Genomic DNA, 18,588 nt, shown 5'->3' with positions numbered 1-18,588 from the left:
TAGTAAATGAATTTAATTCCTTTTTTGTAAATGTGGGACCCAAGCTAGCAGAGAATATTGAAAAACATAACTCAGGGCCACAGAATGGAGGGACAAGGGGGAGTAGAGTACTCCAATCAATGTTTCTTGGAGATGTTAGTGAAAATAAAATTCTATCTATAGTAAATGCATTAAAAAACAAGACATACAGATACGGATGGGTTAGATATGATCATTGTGAAAAAAAACATTGATTGTATTGTTAAACCTTTATGTTACATATTTAATCTTTCATTTCAAACAGGGATCTTCCCTAATAGGATGAAGGTAGCAAAGGTCCCACTATACAAAGACGGTGATAAGCATATGTTTACAAATTATAGACCAATTTCTTAATTATCTCAAATTTCTAAAGTCCTTGAAAAAAATGTTGTGCAGAAATTAGATTAATTTATTGAAAAAAAAACAGTTGTTAAACGAGAGTCAGTATGGATTCCGTTCAGGTAGATCTACAGCTTCTGCGACCATGAACATAGTTGGGGACATAGTAAATGCAAATGCAACTGACAACAAGAAACACACAATAGGTGTGTTTATTGACTTAAAGAAAGCATTTGATACAGTTGATCATTCAATCTTGTTATTAAAGCTACAATTATATGGTGTGAGAGGAATAGTATTGGATTGGTTAAGTAGTTATTTGAACAAAAGACAACACTATGTTCAGTATAATAATAACAAATCCAATAACATGCAAATTAAATGGGGTATGCCGCAAGGTTCAGTTTTAGGACCAAAATTATTTATACTTACATACATTAATGACATTTGTGATGTATCTAAGTTATTGAATTTTGTTCTATTCGCAGATGACACAAACATTTACCTCTCAGGAAATGACTTAAATGAATTGGTAATTAGTATGGAACAAAAAATGGTTAAAGTGAAGGAATGGTTAGACATTAATAGGTTGTCATTAAATCTAAAGAAAACAAAGTTTATGATTTTTGGTAATAGAAAAAAAGATGATAGTATTGTACTATCAATAGCAGGAACAAAAATAATGAAAGTTAGGGAAATTAGGTTTTTGGGTGTGTTATTAGATGAAGGGTTGACTTGGAAACCACATATCTTATACATACAAAAAAAGATATCTAAGAGTATTTTTGTACTAAATAAGGTAAAACATGTGTTAGATTATAAGGCATTGAGAACTTTGTATTGTGCACTGGTGTTGCCCTACATCAGCTACTGTGTGGAGGTGTGGGGAAACACATATCAAAGCAATACAAAGTCACTCTTTCTATTACAAAAGAGAGTTATCCGAATTATATTTAAAACAGATTATAGAGAGCACACAAATGCCTTATTTTTTGGCTCTAAATTGTTAAAATTTAGAGAATCGGTTGAATTACGGACACTTATTGTTATGTTTAAAGCAAAAAATAGAGTATTGCCCACACACCTTCAACACTTGTTTGTCCTTATAGAAAATGAAGGAAGAAGAAAGGGACATTTTAGGTATCAAACTGTAAGGACAACAGCAAAACAAATGTGTACTTCAGTGGTGGGAGTGAAAGTTTGGAATTCTCTACAAAATGAACTAAAGCAATGTAAAAATATATTTCAGTTTAAAAAAAGATTTAAAGAGAAAACAATGGATTTGTATGAACACTTATAGAAATTGATGATGATGATGGTTGTGATCTTTGGAATCTGTTTTAGGTTGGTGTTTTGGTTTCTAGTTTGTTTCATTTGTTATCGTCATGCATTGACGGGGACTTGATATGTTGAGTTTTTTTTTTTTTTTTATTGTTGAGGGGGCAGGAAATATAAGATATTCTTCACCCTGCCTCCTTTTCATCATGGTTTCATAAATTATATATATGAGGATGATGAAGTAAGTTTTGTTGGAAAATATCCATGAATGAAATAAACATTATCAATGATTATCAATGATTATATCCTTTCACGTTATTGTGGAGCGCAGCAAAGTAGTAAAGCCAAATGGTGTGTTTGAATCATTTATCTTTTAATTTCATTATTGAGAGGAAATGCATAGCAAGAGAAAAAAATAAAAATATTTACAGGAAGAGGGAGGAGTTGAAACTCCACTTACAATGATAGCACATCAGCAACCATACAATCCAACAAACAAACAAATAAGTCCGCATACTGGGTTTTTAAGCTCTTCTTACCAAAAACATGATCTGTATTCCAAACTATATTTGAATAAATGTATTCATAATATATTTACAGAATACCTTAAATGTACAACATTCACGCCTTGTATTCTATTAACATTTTTTAGAAAGAATTAGGCACACATTTTCGAACAATGAGTTAGGGTTGTATTAAATGCAATCCATACACCGATGTACAATGATTAAAACTACATCCAAAATAATAGTATTGCATGTTTTACACATTTTATGCATACATTTACATCCTAGACTTTTCCAAAGATGGTAAGCTGCTTCTAATCTCGATTTTTGTAGAGAATAACTGACCTGACTTGCAACATAATCTGTGTGTACAAAAAGCCATTCTACAGTAGAGCATAAACCAGGGGACTACAGGCCCCCACAGAGGGGGGTAAGTGCGTGCAACAGTTGGGTGATGGGATGGGGGCGGGGGCATAGTGCTAGCTACACATACAATACAATTAGGAAATGTTGAAATTTGTGTACTACACCATTGTGAAATGAAGATGGCTGTTAGAAGGGGGCTATAGGAGGACGCTGTCTGTTTCCATTCCCACTCAATGAATCATGATTGACAAGGTCTGGAACTCGATGAAGAGGTTCTTACAGGGCAAATTAAATGATACTGGTCCTCACAGTTATAGGTGAGGCTAAACAGGTCCTCACAAATTAGATTCGGGCATGTCCGGAATGTCTGTAATATTCGGCATTACGTATCCAGTGCTGCAGCTACCGTTGAGCATGACGTCTGCACATGAAGCAGGTCCGCTCAGCTTCCGGTAATTGGCTGGCATGGGTGACGGAGCTTCGCTCGGCGTCTTTGCATTGAGAAGACTTGCATCGTCTTCGTCCTCTTCTCTGTTCCTGCAAGCGGTGTCTTTAATAATGCAGCCTTTTTTGTAGGAGACAGTAGACAGGCCTCCTGCGTTCTCGTCGATGATGTTCAAACAGCGCAGAATAAAAACCACAGGCACAGGGAGGATGGCAATGACCACCAGTGAGATGCAGACAGCCAGGCCCCAGGGCGGATAGCTGAGAGACTGTTCTTGAGCCTGAGAACAGACACTGCAATTGGATCATTCTGGCAGAGGAATAATTCCACTTTAATCCTGTGGTAAAACTATGAATTGAAAGCCTTAGAATTGACCCTGGCTTAAAGGAATAATACACCCAAAATGTATTAATAATGAATTAATAAGTGACTTTTAAATGTTAAATAGTTTACAAAAAATAGAACACCTATAGGTGAAATAATCAACAAAAAAAGTCGGACATATTTTGAACTAAAAACATGTTTCAGATACTGTATCTAAAGCATTAAGCTTTTAAATTGCATATTGGCCTCTTTTCACAGGGCTTCAATCGAGATCACCCACCAGTTGCTGGTTCCATGCGCTGTAGCTTGGTGGCGACAGTCCCAACTGAATGATGCTTGTGACCAGAAGACCCAGCAGCAGCACTGGTGTGATATACTTCCACATATAGTAATAATAGCGGTATGGAGTGAAACCAAGCATGTCCTTTAGATCCTCAAAGAACCTGAATGAACCCACAGGAGACAATCACTGCAAATTAGATTAGAGTTGCTGCTAAATTCAGAACTAAGTTTGTTTCAAGATTTGTTTTTAAGATTTTGTAAATAATTATTGTGATATATTGTTATTTTTATTTATTTTCTATGTTATATCATGTTTGTCTTGTAAAAGCAATCTGTTAGCTTTTTGTGATTTCTTTTTTATGATTAATTATATATACATATATACATATATATATATATATATATATATGTGTGTGTGTGTGTGTGTAGAGTTGACAACAGATACTTCTCATATCAATATGAAGTTCATTATTCAATCTTAAATGTCTCACATAAATGACTTATCTTAAATAGTTTTACTTATCTTAAATAGTTTTATGTTTTAATAATATATTTAAAAGGTAAGAAGTTTTAAGTTTTCAAAAAAAGAATTTCAAAAAAATAAAGTCTGAATGGAATGTGTATCTCTCTAAACAAACGTTGGCTTTTCCTCAAGATGAGTTTCAATCAAGATGATTCAATCAGAGATTGATTGTGTTGTAAAGCAGTCTATAGGGTTTTTATTATCCCCCCTTTTTTAAATTATAATTTTATTTGAATTTAAATTGTCTTTGATTGGTATGTAATCATAAATTGAATTTAATTAGGGTAGATAACAAATAATCTTCATAGCAATATGGCGCTCGTGCCACCAGAGGGCGCTGTAAGCTGTCTAATGGAGGAAGCGAGCGTAACATACTTGTCGGTGCCGTAGACCCAGGCCACAGCAATGTTCTCCAGAAGAACAACGATGAGGAGAGGCAGAGTAGCAGAATAGTCATCAAACATGGCTACAAAATAGTTTCCAGATCGCTGGACAAATAATAAACCAATACAGAAGGCAAGTACACAGCAACCAACTGTAAAGAAAGCAGAGAGAAGTAATGTTTGTGATACAGAGGATTATTAGAAACCAAGAGTCCAACTTTTGAATATTAGTGCAAACAGGATCTTTTATTTTAGAATCTTTCTTTCAGAATGTTCACATCTTGACTTACACGCCATATTAGTGTTTGATTAACTTCAAATTTCATGCAAATATACCATTTAGGCTCTACTATAGCCTATTCTGAAATGTGAGCAAATATGAACTAAAGGATGCTTCCTTTAAGAACTTCTGACCTGTGAGGTATTCCTTTCGTACTTTGAAGGTATCCACAATGGGGGTGAGGATGCCCTGGATAGTGCCGAACATGCTGCCCAGCCCCAGATTGACCAACATTAGGAAGAACATGACAGACCAAAAGGGTGAGGCTGGGAAATGGGTCATGGCTTCAGTGAAGGCGATGAAGGCCAAGCCTGTGCCCTGCACAGCCTGTGAGAAGAAAGATAAAGGTAGGACTTTAGCATGCATTCAAAAACATGTAAAAACACATATAAATACAGAGATGATGTCTGATTAGTAAAAACCTGGATGAGTATAAGGACAAGGCTTGACTGGTTTTGTGCTGGCAAACATATTTATTCAGAAAAGTGACATTTACTTAATCATATAGCTGAGGTCTCTAAAATTGTGATTGGCGCTATAGCAGTGATGTACATATATCTGTTGATTCTATTCTGTTAAAATGCTGTATTTAGCTTGATTCTGCTGCGCCAGTTATTCAGGTTTTAGCGTAAGGGTTTTCTTCGAAACTAGCAGGAACTGAAAAAATAGGTCCGAGTAAAAGAAAACACATCAAAGCAGCAGGAGTTAAGTGACTGTGTCTTGAAAGAGCCCCATATTCTAGAAGCCTACAGCCTGTGACGGTTCTTGTAAGAGTGTTTGTGGTTAATCTCATTGTGGCATCGCCTCAGCCAACACGCACCGCATTTATTTCCGTTTGTTTCATCATGCGGTGTCTCTTGATCACACACACCTCTTTCCATGCCAGCACAGCAGAAAGCCTCGGTGCCTCCTGCATTATTGGTCCGCTAAACTACTTCCTCTGCAGTTTACTTTTTTGTGGTCTGAAACTCTTGTTTTTTTTAAAGCATTTTACATTTGTGTGTTAGTTACAAATAAAAATGTCTGAGATTATGAAAAGAAGAACTCCTTTAAAAGCTTAAAAAATAAAAATAAAAATTATAATAATTTTGATCTTCTACAATGTTGTCTAGTGTGTGTATATATATTTTTTATTTATATTTAGCAGTCTTACCTCCAGTTTTGAGTTTCACATGATTCTTCAAAATCATTCTTATATGATGATTTTGTGCTCAAGAAACAATTATTTTTATTACACATTTTGAAAACAGTAGTACTGCTTTAAAATAAAAGGAAATATAAAATAAATAAAAATATTAAGTATACTTTGATGAATAGAAAGTTCAAAAGAACAGCATTTATTTGAAACCGTCTTTACTGTCACCTTTGATCAATTCAATGCATCCTTGCCTAATAAAATATAAATTTTGTATTAATAGTGTTGACCCCAAATATCTGATCAGTAGTGTAAAAACATATTTATTTTTATTTTTTACAAATATCATTAATTTTAAATTTTCTTGGGGTTATTCGTTTTGACATTTAAAAATAATTTGAGTTAAAGAAATGAATTGAAGCCACTGACTATGGATTGTGAGTTTTAAAAAACACATTTTGATGGGTAGTGCTCCTTTGTGTTGTATTAACTTTCAAAACAAATGACTGGAGTGAGAGCGTAGCTACCAGGGTTGTATTCCATGGAAAGTTTGTTAATATCAGTTGTCTCTTAGGTTTCCCCGAGGTGTATCGGTTCACTTTAAGCTCCTCCTCACCTTGTTGAGCTCTTCTTTGATGTCGCAGCTATCTAAACCTAGGCGTGGGTAATCGTTTTCCATCACGCCCCGGATAATGTTGGTCATTTGCTGGTAGTCCTCAGGGCTTACATTACTAAAGTTTATATGGTGTGGGATCAAGCTTGGATTGATTTCTTTTCCAAGGAAACCAATGATCTTCTTTGAGTTCCTAAGATACATTTAATACAAAAAAGTCAACCACAGGTCATTTGATCTGTATACGGTTTAAAAAACTGCAAGTGTATTTTATTATTATTCTTAATGTATTCTACTAAACTGGTTCTCATGGTTAATTTGTTTTGAACTTACATTTCCACACATTTGGCATTCATGATGTTAGCTTTGAAGCCCAGTACAGCGAACACGACCAGAGTGGCCAACACTGAGGTAAAGAAGTTAATGAAGGAGACCAGCACAGCATCAAAATGGCAGTTGTTGTCTCGCTTGTTGTAGCTGGAGAAGGCGATAACACCACCGAAACCAAGGCCCAGAGCAAAAAAGACCTGTGTGGCAGCTTCACGCCACACTTTGGGTTCCAGCATGATTTCCAGCTGTAAGAAGATACTGTAGTTTAATATTTGACACATGCTCATTTGGATGCAGTGATATGCTTTCCACTTTAAATATCTAAAAACATGTATTAATCTGGCTGATTAATGTCTGAAGCCGGTAATCTCAAAGTGGACAATTTTTTAATCATTTGAATGAACATATTAAAAATGTCTTGATATGAGAGCTTAAACTAAATGAAAATTAGAAATTTTACATTAGCTACTAAATAATATAAGTTTAAGTTGAAGCACTAAAATTACTGGAAATAAAAACTAAGACTAAACAAAAAATAATTTAGACCTAAAGATTAAATGTAAATGACAATTGACTATATAAAAATTAAAGCTAATTAAAAAATAATTGTATATACTATGTAACACCATGACTAATGGACTTTATGGAACATAGAATATATATATTTTTAATGACTTTTTCTGTCCATATAATGGAAACCACACAGGTTTGGAAGAAAATACAAAATCTCTTTGAATATAAATATCAGTTATCAGCTTTTTTAAATACACATTTAAAACGCATTTCAGCTACAGTGTAGCTTTCGTAATGGCTCGGTTCTAATTTTCATTGTTTGTAACGCAATAGAAGTACTATGCCAAAGCAGAGGCTACATACTATCATTTAATTGTGTGTTACACAAACCACCCACTGATTAGACACTGAAGTGACACATAGCTCAACAAGGGACACATTGATAGCCCCTTGCACTGAGGAGAAATGTGACCACATCTTGTGTCTTTGTGTTGGCTGTGTACTATCGTGTAAAATAGCTGGCACAACAAGACAGTCTGCTGCATTTCAGTCTGTGCTGATGGAAGAGTTAATTCACTTCTGTCGAGTCACATCACAAATGCATGCTGGGAAATCTGGCTGGGGTATTGTTTCCATAGATACATCTACTGGTCTCCACCGGACTGAGATGATGGATACACATGGGAATTAGTAATGGATGGTTACCATAATTCTCAATAAAGTGGATTAATTGATGCTGTATGAACCAGAGCATGTAAAGTAAACTAACCATTGTCGTAATGTGTCATCTGTTCACACATACACAGATCATGTTCTTTGGAGTCTTACCTTTGGTGTAAACATGTGAATGATGCCGTCAACAGAACCCTTGAGCAGGAAAGCACGGGCCAGGAAACAAATAAGCACAACATATGGGAAGAGAGAGCTGAAGTACATCACCTGCAATTAGACATGACCAAACAGATTATCAAAAAATGTCAATGTAAAATGTGCTTTGTAGTTTGTAGAACTGCAATATTAAAAAGAAGGCTAGTGACTTCTGTTATGAACAGTCATTTGCATGTTTTTCTCTATGCTACTGTTTCTTAAACTGTAAAATCATTTTCTACACATAGGTGACAGAAAAATGCCCTCACTTGCTGACAGTCAACAGACTTTTTCCACAGCGCATCCAATTGTGATTTCTTTATCAAATCTTTACATTTGTTACATTTTCACACCTTGAGAGTCCATCATTTTGAAAGTGAAGAATTCAGATCTGTTTGTTCAAAGAAGTGTAGTGAAAAAATGCAGCTAATTTTGAATGACTCTTAATGAAAACAGATGATTTTTTGGAGCTAGATTTTTTGGTGCTTTGGAGCTTAAGCAAATAATTTTAAGTACAAAATTTCTTAAACCAAAACAAAGCTTTTTATTAATATATATATAAAAAAAAAAACAGACAAATGAAAGACAACAATTTCTAAAACTAAATTTCAGATGAAAACTGAAAATATAAATATTAAAACTAATTAAAAATATTATTCAATACTATAACAGTATATAAATAACATATATATATATATATATATATATATATATATATACATAATACTAAACTAATATTAAAGTCACTTTGGATGAAAGCCAGCACTAGTGGGAACAGTTGCTTCTCTTTTTAAGAGTTTACTTAAGTCATGCAGTCACACCCCAAACATAATTTCATAATTATCTACTTAAGAATTATAATGTCAGCACTTAATAACTAGCTTAATCCTTAATAGCTGATCATGAAAACGTCTACAAGAATGGACAGACCATGCTAGCAATGACACAGTAAATGCTTTTCTACACTCACATTTATGCATTTGCCAGATATTTTTATTTAAAGTGATTTCCATTGCATTTGATCAGTTTATATATTCCCTGGGAATTGAACCCATGACTTTGACATTGCTAGAGTCATGCTGACATGTACTGTGGCATTCACATAGGTTCAACAAGCTAAGTTGAAAAGCACTTTTTAAAGTAAACGGAAAGAATTACATAGATGATTGAAATTATTGGCTTTCTTTGATCTTGCTTTTACTGTATGGCCATGATGCTGAAAAGGCTACTGACTCATTTCTGATTCATCAAGGGTGGACCAGCCTTAAAGTGTAAGAACAAAGGATAAAGTTTAACTATCCCACAGCTTTGAAGATTAAAAGACACACATCTGTGGCTTCCCAAAAATGAAGCATCATGAAAGTTTTACAAAGATCCATTAAATCAATCAAGTCCTCTTCCTGCAGACACAGCTCTAATTCTACAGTACAGTATCCTCCGTCACCAATAATTGTAGCTGAGTATGGTTATTTGGTGCTGTACCACTGAACTGTGAATGGAGATGGTGCACATAAAAGCATGGCAACCAGCATTGCCATGCTATTTGTGCACACAAAATGACTAAAAAGAAAAAAGAATGGCACTGTGGGTTTTTTATATTCTGGGAAATATGCATTCTGGGAATGTTGAATGAGACAGTGGTATTCCTTTGTGAGGTAAATCCCAGATTAAGCTTCAAAGACTGTCCTTATCCCCTGCTGAGTATAGTATACTATATCCTATACCATAATATACTGACTGAGAGGCCACACTTAAACAGTAGGAATCAATCTGCTATCCCTTTAGCTGGGAATAGAATAATTTCGTTGCATTGTGGCTTGTTTCGACTATGTTGCGACTTGTTTCCATTGTGTTGTGCTAATTATATTGTGTAATGGCTTTTTTCCATTGTGTTGTGCTAATTTTATTGTGTAATGGCTTTTTTCCATTGTGTTGTGCTAATTTTATTGCATTGCGGCTTGTTTCTGCTGCTAATTTAGTTTTGTTGTGGCTTGTTTCCATTGTGTTGTGCAGTAGTGATGCGCGGGTCATCTCATAACCCGTGGGTCGGACAGGTAAAGAAATTGGCACTTTATTTGCGGGGTGGGTCATTAAAAACAAAATAATAAAAAAAAACATGTATGTTGCGTGCAATTCACTATAGCCTATATTAAGTATTTGGAATATATATTGTCATATTTTATTAGGTTCTTTGATAAGGTTACAATACGAAGGTCTATGTAGCAACGTAACTTGCGTGATGTCCCCGATGCGCGGGTCGTCTCATAACCTGCGGACCCCGTGGGTCGGGTCGGAGTGGATAAATACATTTTACAATATTTGCGTGACGGTCTGGGGTGGGCCAAATAATTTTCTATTGTGCAGTATGGGGCCACTGTAAAAATTTATGATTAAAAAAATTAACCCCCTCAACCTGTTTTTTTAACTTCCTTTTAAAGGAATAGTTCACCCAACAATTTAAATATGTTTATATAGTATTTGTAGGAATTTGGCATTTAACACTTAGCATACAATACATGGATTTGTTTCTTACAAACTCAGCTTTTTACTTCACAAGATGTTAAGTGATGGATTTAAATTGTGTGGATTACTTTTGGATTAATTTGATGCTTTTATCAGCTGTTTGGACTCTCATTCTGACAGCACACATTCACTGCAGAGGATTCATTGGTAAACAAGTGCTAAATTTCTCTAAATCTGTTCTCTTTTACATCTAGGATGGCCTGAGGGTGTGACATTTTTCATTTTTGAGTGAACTATTCCTTTAAGAAGGTTTCAGTACTCAAATGATTTGAGAAAACTCTCCGCTGTCTAAAGTGAGCAGGGTCAGAAACACACGGATGCCAGAGTACCACATGTGGTCTTATCCGTATGATGCTGCATCACGTTTCACAGAGTCATGCAGGCATGGATCACATGAGAGGCCAGTGGTCCTCACTGACATAGGAAGGATCAGTCTGAAGGTCAGTGTTTCTCTCTGTGTTGCTTTTAGGACATCCCTTGAGGTCTTAGCTGACATTTACTGTGTGACCATAGGCACACTTTCTTAGTACAAAATACAAAACACTTTTTTTTACCTTTCCAGAAGACTGGATGCCCTTCATCATAGCAAGACACACCATGGTCCAAGCAGCCAACAGGCACAAAGTCATCCTCCAGTTAAGTCCTCCACTCTCAGAGATGGAATCAGAGATGTCCAAGGCCACACGATACCAGTAGTATGTAGTGGCTGAACTTTTCTCACACTCTGGTTCGACATCTTAACAAAAACATGAAACATACAGTCTTGTATAGCATAATGAGATTGATCAGAAAAGATGTTCAGTAAATGAAAATGTGTAGTTTCTGCCTAAACTAATGGATTTGAAAAATTCTAAGTGTAATTCTTTAAGCTGTCTTACATGTATTCGTTTTGTTTTTGACCAGGGGACACTCGTGCCAAGGAAGAGGCTGCTGGAAGGATTGTGAGAAGTAGAAGAGACTCCAACCAATGATGACATTGTAGTAAAGAGCCACAAAAAAGCACACCTGCAATAAAAGAGAATGCAGTCAAATGTATTTGCTGCAGCTTATACTCTTTGAATGATTTAATTAGGTGCCTTTCTCCTGGGCAAAGACAGTATCGGACTTTGGCTATTTTTATACAGTGCACTTGAAGTATGGTGTGTCCTTATGAAACCACTGATATTCACCAAACAGCTGGCGAAGCCGATGCCACCCAGACGTGGGCTGATGTAGTTCCACACCCCAATACTGCCTCTTCGGATGCGCTGGCCCACTGCTAGCTCCAGGAAGAAGAGGGGAATCCCTATCACCACCAGCAGAATGAGGTAGGGAACCAGATACGCTCCTACAAAAGGAGAACTTGTGGTTATGGCCCTATTTATTTAGGAACCAAACTTCCTGGTATGCACAGGACTTGTGATATACAATGTCAGATACAGTATATTCATACAAGTAACAGTATTTAAATGCTATTAAACAATTAACAATCATGATCAAATGTTCTTCAAGGTCAATATTTGATTGTTTTTAAAGGTGTCATATATCTTACCTAAACATACAAAATTGCTTTCATCTTGGTTTTATGCTTACTTATTAATTCATTATAAATATTTTTTCTAATAATTATTTTAGCTTTCATTATATATTTAAAAAAATATATACATTGCTAATCATTTAAAGTGTTATTTTAGTATTATTTATGTAGTATTTCTTTTTTTTTTTTTTTTTTTTTTTTTTACAGTTTTTCTCAATCGATTTGACAGTTTTCTTCAATGCAATGCACTTGTTCTCAAAACAATTAGCACAGCCATCCAAACACAAAATGATCTTAACCAAACTGTTCAACTTTACTGCAAAATGAAGCACTGCGATTTTTTTCTAGTAATGCATTCATTAAAAGTAAATATTAACATCAAACTTATAGGTGTGTTCTCTATTGATTAGAAAACACATTCAGCTGTAGATGCACAAATATGCTACTAAAAATACATGTTTTTCTTGCAATTCTTCAACAGGGAGTTGATATATATTGTGTATATCTAAATGAAATAAAAGTTGTTATTCAAAATATGCTATCACCATTTAAACTTAAAATATGTTTATGCCACCTTTAAAAGCAAGAACTGCAAACAAACTTTTCTGATAGCTACAGATCAGTCTTTTACAGCACAGTGGTTGATTTTAGCTATAGTGAAAATACTGGTGTTCTAATCATTTTGGTCACCACTTTATTCACACACGTGTGTGTGTTTGCTGTATACATGATTTATCCTGAATAATTGATTTTGCCTTTCATTTCCATCTGGAAGAAAATGTAATTGCATTTGTACATCTGTAAATGATAAGGAAAACTACAGTCTGTTTAGCACATTTACAAAGTGTTCAGCTCACTGTGTTAACTATTTTGAGAAGAGTGACCTGAGTTTGGATAAATTTGTTAAATCAATTGAGAAAACTGTAATATTTTGAATATTTTATTTATATTTCCAAATTGAATTGTATTGCTTTAATTAAAATTTACTTACTGTAATTCGATTTTCAATGTTTTAGTATGTCAAAATGGTTAAGGCAACATTTTTACTTAACTTTTTAAAGTTTTAATTTATTTATCTAATATTTATATTCTATTTTATTTCAATTAACAAAACACATTTTTAATATTATTTTTAGTTTACAATAACAACGCTTTTTACAAAATACGAATGAATGAGGTAACCCACTATAAATATTGGCAAATATTTTCTCTCTTGAATTAAACTCTTTTTCAGAGAGCCAAAGAAGGACAAGACTGACATTTTCAAACTGTTCAAGCATTGCCAGTGGCACAGGATAGAACATTCCTTCCCAGTGCCTTATGGGGAACGACTTCAATACAATGGCATTGCTTTGAGAGTACTTTAGGCCTGCTGCTCCTCCAACATGTTGAAGTCATGTGCTTTAACACACAGAAACCTACTGAGCTTCAAAGACAATTGTGATGATTACAACATAAACTGAAGTGTTCTGTAAACTTCAGTATATTTTATTTCAACATTTGTTTTGTTTTAGTTTTAGTTGATTTTAGATCAAATGAAAGCGTTCATGGTGGTAAGTTTCATAGTGTTTCCCATACATTGGGAATTCTTTGAATTCGTTGAATAAACTTTTTGATATCACTGTTTTGATATCACTGTATTTCTAAAGAAAGCCGAATGTCTTCAGAAAGTTATGGATGTCATTTTAATTTCATCTTGCCTGTAATTCTGTGAATGCAGGCTCAGTGCTTATCTGATTACAGCAGTTACTGGGGAAACCTTTTTTCTCGCTCTACAAGCTCCCCCTGCTGGCAGAGAATGAATCTGCATATATATGCTGCCACAAATAGAGTGCAAGGCTGTGGGGAAAAACCGCTTCTGTTATGAATTAAATATTTTAATTTCAATATTTAAATTTTAAATTCTGATTTAAATGAACGCTGATATCAGTGTAGTTAATTGTTTGGATAAGCGTGGCTAACGCTAATATATTGAGAATTAGAATTAAGTTTATTTATTAACCATTTAATGCTCCTATAACTTATATTAGGGTAAAAAAAACAGGAGGACATGATGATATTTACAATTTTTCTAAAATCAAAAATATGCCTGTTAGAGAATGTACAAATGGTTAACATTGTTTCTGTCATATCAGTCAGAAAAGCAGTTCCGGGGTGTTTTTTTTTTTTTTTTTTTTAGCTAACTTAGTTGTTATTCTTGGCTTTAGAATTCAAAAGCCCTTTAAAATTAAATATTTACACAGTTTAGATTTAAATGAAAGTATAGTCCAATTTTTTAATTGGCATGTTTTTGTGTTTTGCTTTGGTACCGAAATTGGGACTGAGAACCGTGGATTTTCACTGGTATTACTACCGAATACTGAATTTTTGGTACTTTGACAACACTAGTAATATCATTGCGCCTGCTGCACCCATGGCATGGAAGCAAAGTTCCTTGATTATTACACCAGAATGAGAGTATAGTTCCTAGCCATCAGCCGGGAAAATTGCAACTTTTCATTTTCCGTCTGTCTTAGCACACAATGTAACTAAAGAAGAGTCAAGTTTTAAATAGGAAAAATTTCCTTTTTTTAGCAAGATGCTAACGGTCTAATCAGATTCAATGATCTATGCTAAGCAAAGCTAAAAGTGCTACCGCTAGACCAAATGGATTCAGAAACGTTAAAACAACGGTTTAACTCTAGGGGAGTTGGAAGATGAGCATATTTTCAAAAAAGGTGGTGTGTTTCTTTAAGGTTTGTAATGTAGGTAAGATTGGGGCACTGTGGGATGCTGGTTGAAAAATTGGAGACTCTACAGGTTGTGCATGAGATGACATCTGGCTGACTAAGGCAGCAAAATGTTGTAGGGCTGTTTCTTTGAGGACAAAAGTTGCTGTCATTGATGGCACGCAGATGGTGCAGTGATGTGGTTGCTCTGCCCTGAAAAAGACCAAACAGACACGGCCCACACACAGTGACCTATTTAATCTAATTACTGATCTGCACTGCAGGGTGGTCACACTCACTTATTTTAACCTGGAAAGTAAGACAGGGCATGTTGTGGTCAATCTCTCATGCAGACAACAGGCCTTGTTAGTTGACACAACCTACTGTGCAGCTGTATACAGTACAAACACAATAGTTACTACTATGTGAAACCCAAATGTAAGAAATTGGCATTCCTTATATAACGAAAGCTATTACATCGGTTGCTTCTTTTCTGTTTCTTTCTTTCATTCACTCACTCTGAAAGTGTCTTTTGCAAATGAAATAAGGTGAACAAAGAGAAAGAGATGAGTAATCATATCTAATGCACGTCATTGCTATCAGGGAGACCAGAGTAAAGAACTGTAATCTGCTTTCTCTTGACATTAAACAGCTTTGTATAATCCGAGATGTGTAATATAGCCTGTGATTATCCTGCACATGCAAAACACTAATTTCACTGCCAAGCAACTTAGATCTGATTCATAAAGCCAATTCTAATTTGTTTTTATTGATCAATATATTTATATTGTCATTTTAGTACAATTCTTACTCCAATAACTTTCTATGGTTTCAAAAGATATTACAGCTGATTAGCCTGAAGAGTTTCCACACATAGTGCTAAACTATCACTTCATTATGGTGCGTCTTTGTTTGTATTGACTATAAATGCATTGCTTAGGTAAAATATAAATTATGCTACCCCAAAATGCTAATAATTGTTCTTTAATAGTGTGGTTTTTCAAGAAAGGCCTTTGACTTGAAGAAGGAAATGAAGGAGGAAATGCATAATGAGAACTTGCAAATGAGGTGTTGGGCACATGTCTGTCTTTAGGCTTTCGGTCTAGAAACATACTTCCTTTGTGTCTAAGTACGTTATTAATGAACAGATACAGCCCAGTTTCACTCTCAAATATTCTCCATTCCTATCTATCTATCTGAATGGAGAATATTTGAGAATTGTGAGCAGTTTCAGTTTTGTTTATATATCTAGATTTATAGAAAGATATAGATCTACTCATCAAGGTGAATTACTTTATGAATATAATCCAAATATATTAACCTACCGCCACCATTTTTCTGGCACAGATATGGGAACCTCCAGACGTTGCCCAGGCCCACTGAAAAGCCCACTTGGGCAAGGATGTACTGGAGCTTGCTGCTCCATGCAGGCCTCTCTTCTTCTTCCTCCTTCTCCTCCTCTGAGCCCTCCTCAACATCCCGCTCCTTATTCTGTGGAACATCTCCTACCATTAGAGAGCTCTTCTTGAAAGAGTCCTCACAGTTATCTTCATTGGAGAGCAAATCTTTGACAGATTCTGTAACTTCATCATCGTCAATCTCTCTCTTGACGGTTTTGCTGTTTTTGGGCATCTGAAAATGTCTTTTTTTTTTAGCAATGGGTTAAATTATTTGGCGTGTTGGCAGGGCAAGTCGAGTTCAAATGTACAAAGTGATGTCAGAGAGTGGGATTGTGTCAATGGATAGAGGAAAGTGTGGGTGATGAAATATTTATCTTCTCATTTTCATGACAGAGCTTTCCTGTTAGATAAAAAAAAAACAATGAAACAGAAACTAGACAGGTTAATTCCCCTCACATGATGCAATGTGTCACTAAATTGCAAAAATTTTTAATAACTTTCACTAGACTCCATTTCACTTTTTCAAAACTTCCACCCTAAAGGCTTATCAATCAAACCCAACGCTAAGAGTGACTGACAGGCACACACAGCTGATTTTTAATCGGATAAATAAGCGCGCCTTACCCTGATTGTATCCTATATAGCTGAGACAAGTGTAATTCCTAGAATATCTCCGAAATTTGGGACAATTTATGCATTATGTTACCGGAAAAAAACGCATAGAGTACATATTTTGGTTTCACCTTTATTGTATTCACATCTTATGTGATGCACAATGCAAGGGCGCAACATAAGTGTGTTCCGTGGCAGGAGGCTGTCAGTAACCATCACTTGTATCACAGTTTACTCCATTTGACATTAAATGTCTCTCAGGACAACTGAACCATTCGGAACACGATCATATTTCGCATCTAAATAATTTTACCCCTCTTCGGAGCACGAGGTCGGTTCATTTGCATACGAACACAAACAGAAGAGCGCGCCTTTAGTCACGTGGCCACAGCGCCCCAGAAAAGCAGATTGCCGCTTTGATATCAAAAAATATTATTATGGTAATATTATTATGGTAATAACGTTATTAAATCGATCCTTTGTGGCTCAGAAGGTATGGTTTGTACATTGTATACTGAACCATGAGTGTACACATGTGAATGATGCTGCGCCGCGCGCTCTCGTGTGATGAATAGATTTCCTTCAAGGCTGCACCTTTTTATAATCCAGTTTACAGTAGAACACATGTTGGCCTCTTCGTCATTGAATTTAGGCTTGAATTTAACTCTAAATTCTATAAAATGTTTTAAAATTCGCTCATTCAAAAGGGCATTTAAAAAAAAGGTGAAATCTATATGCGTATAGGATGTCAAGAATATAGGCTAAAGTAAATCATTTGTTATCAGCAAAGCCCATTGTGTCTATATGTATAGCTCTTATGGATGAAATTCCGCTTATTTTAGGGAAAATGATTAGACGGTTTTATTATACTGAATCATAATAGGCAATTACGCCCATGAGGAAAGCAATTATTATTTACGAGATAAATATACATTTGTAAATAACTCTCCCCCCCACCCCCAATTTAATATGTCACACATGTGCGAGGTTTCATCATTCACTGCATGTGATTGCGCAGCCGTTCTCTCATCCTACCGGGTGTCAAATAAGCACAATCAAATAGGCTATAAGAAAAAAAATAATCTTACCTTGCAACGAACCAAAAGAAGATGAGCTTAGGTTTTAAAATGGGCTGTTTCGACTTGCAGGCGGTTTATATTTGATGATTTGGACATAGAAGTACAGCTCATACACAATCTGATGTAAATGATGCAGGAGGCGCGGATGCTATCCGTGTCGTTCGACCCACAGGAGGTTGTAGAGGAAACTGATTTGAGTTCCCTGAAGAACTGAACTAGGCGTGTCTTGTGTATGCTAATATATTTGAACACATCAAATAATATGACACTATTACAGAGCATTTTGCTTTTAATTGCGTTCGTTGTGTTTGTAAAATGATTTTAAATCTAAATCCACCCCTATTAAATGAAAGAGTGGTACAACCCACTAGAGCGCCCACAAGCTGGTTTTTAGGGGTGTACCGGTAACCTCATGCTTGGAAATCTTACATCAGCTTTACAATAATGGCTAAAATCTCAGATAATGACACAGGCTTATGTGAGTCCAGTAACGATGTGCTAGGTGCAGTTTTGTCTGGAATCTCATTATGCCTTTTGTTTTGTCT

General features: G+C 35.3%; 1 protein-coding gene across 1 annotated transcript; it reads right to left on the bottom strand.

The window, feature by feature from the left end:
• Positions 1 to 2,003: 2,003 nt before the first annotated feature.
• On the bottom strand, positions 2,004 to 18,200 carry slc6a15 (solute carrier family 6 member 15). Its single transcript, XM_059506653.1, has 12 exons — positions 18,053 to 18,200; positions 16,278 to 16,752; positions 11,898 to 12,055; positions 11,607 to 11,733; positions 11,283 to 11,464; positions 8,167 to 8,277; positions 6,829 to 7,070; positions 6,499 to 6,688; positions 4,882 to 5,074; positions 4,460 to 4,619; positions 3,560 to 3,722; positions 2,004 to 3,235 (listed from the first exon to the last, which is right to left on the bottom strand). The coding sequence occupies exons 2-12, from the start codon at positions 16,582 to 16,584 to the stop codon at positions 2,846 to 2,848; spliced, it is 2,223 nt and encodes a 740-aa protein (XP_059362636.1). The 5' UTR covers positions 16,585 to 16,752; positions 18,053 to 18,200; the 3' UTR covers positions 2,004 to 2,845.
• Positions 18,201 to 18,588: the final 388 nt, after the last annotated feature.

Source organism: Carassius carassius, chromosome 23 (genome assembly GCF_963082965.1).
Source record: "Carassius carassius chromosome 23, fCarCar2.1, whole genome shotgun sequence".
Taxonomy (NCBI): Eukaryota; Metazoa; Chordata; class Actinopteri; order Cypriniformes; family Cyprinidae; genus Carassius; species Carassius carassius.
The sequence above is the reverse complement of the archived record's forward strand: the minus strand, read 5'-3'. Positions and strand labels throughout refer to the sequence as shown.

Excerpts from the sequence above, each read along its gene's own strand:
- slc6a15 (XM_059506653.1), bottom strand. The coding sequence starts at position 16,584 with ATGCCCAAAAACAGCAAAACCGTCAAGAGAGAGATTGACGATGATGAA. Across the intron at positions 7,071-8,166 it reads TTCACATGTTTACACCAAAG|CTGGAAATCATGCTGGAACC; the intron begins GTAAGACTCCAA and ends ATCTTCTTACAG. Across the intron at positions 6,689-6,828 it reads AATGCCAAATGTGTGGAAAT|GAACTCAAAGAAGATCATTG; the intron begins GTAAGTTCAAAA and ends AATGTATCTTAG.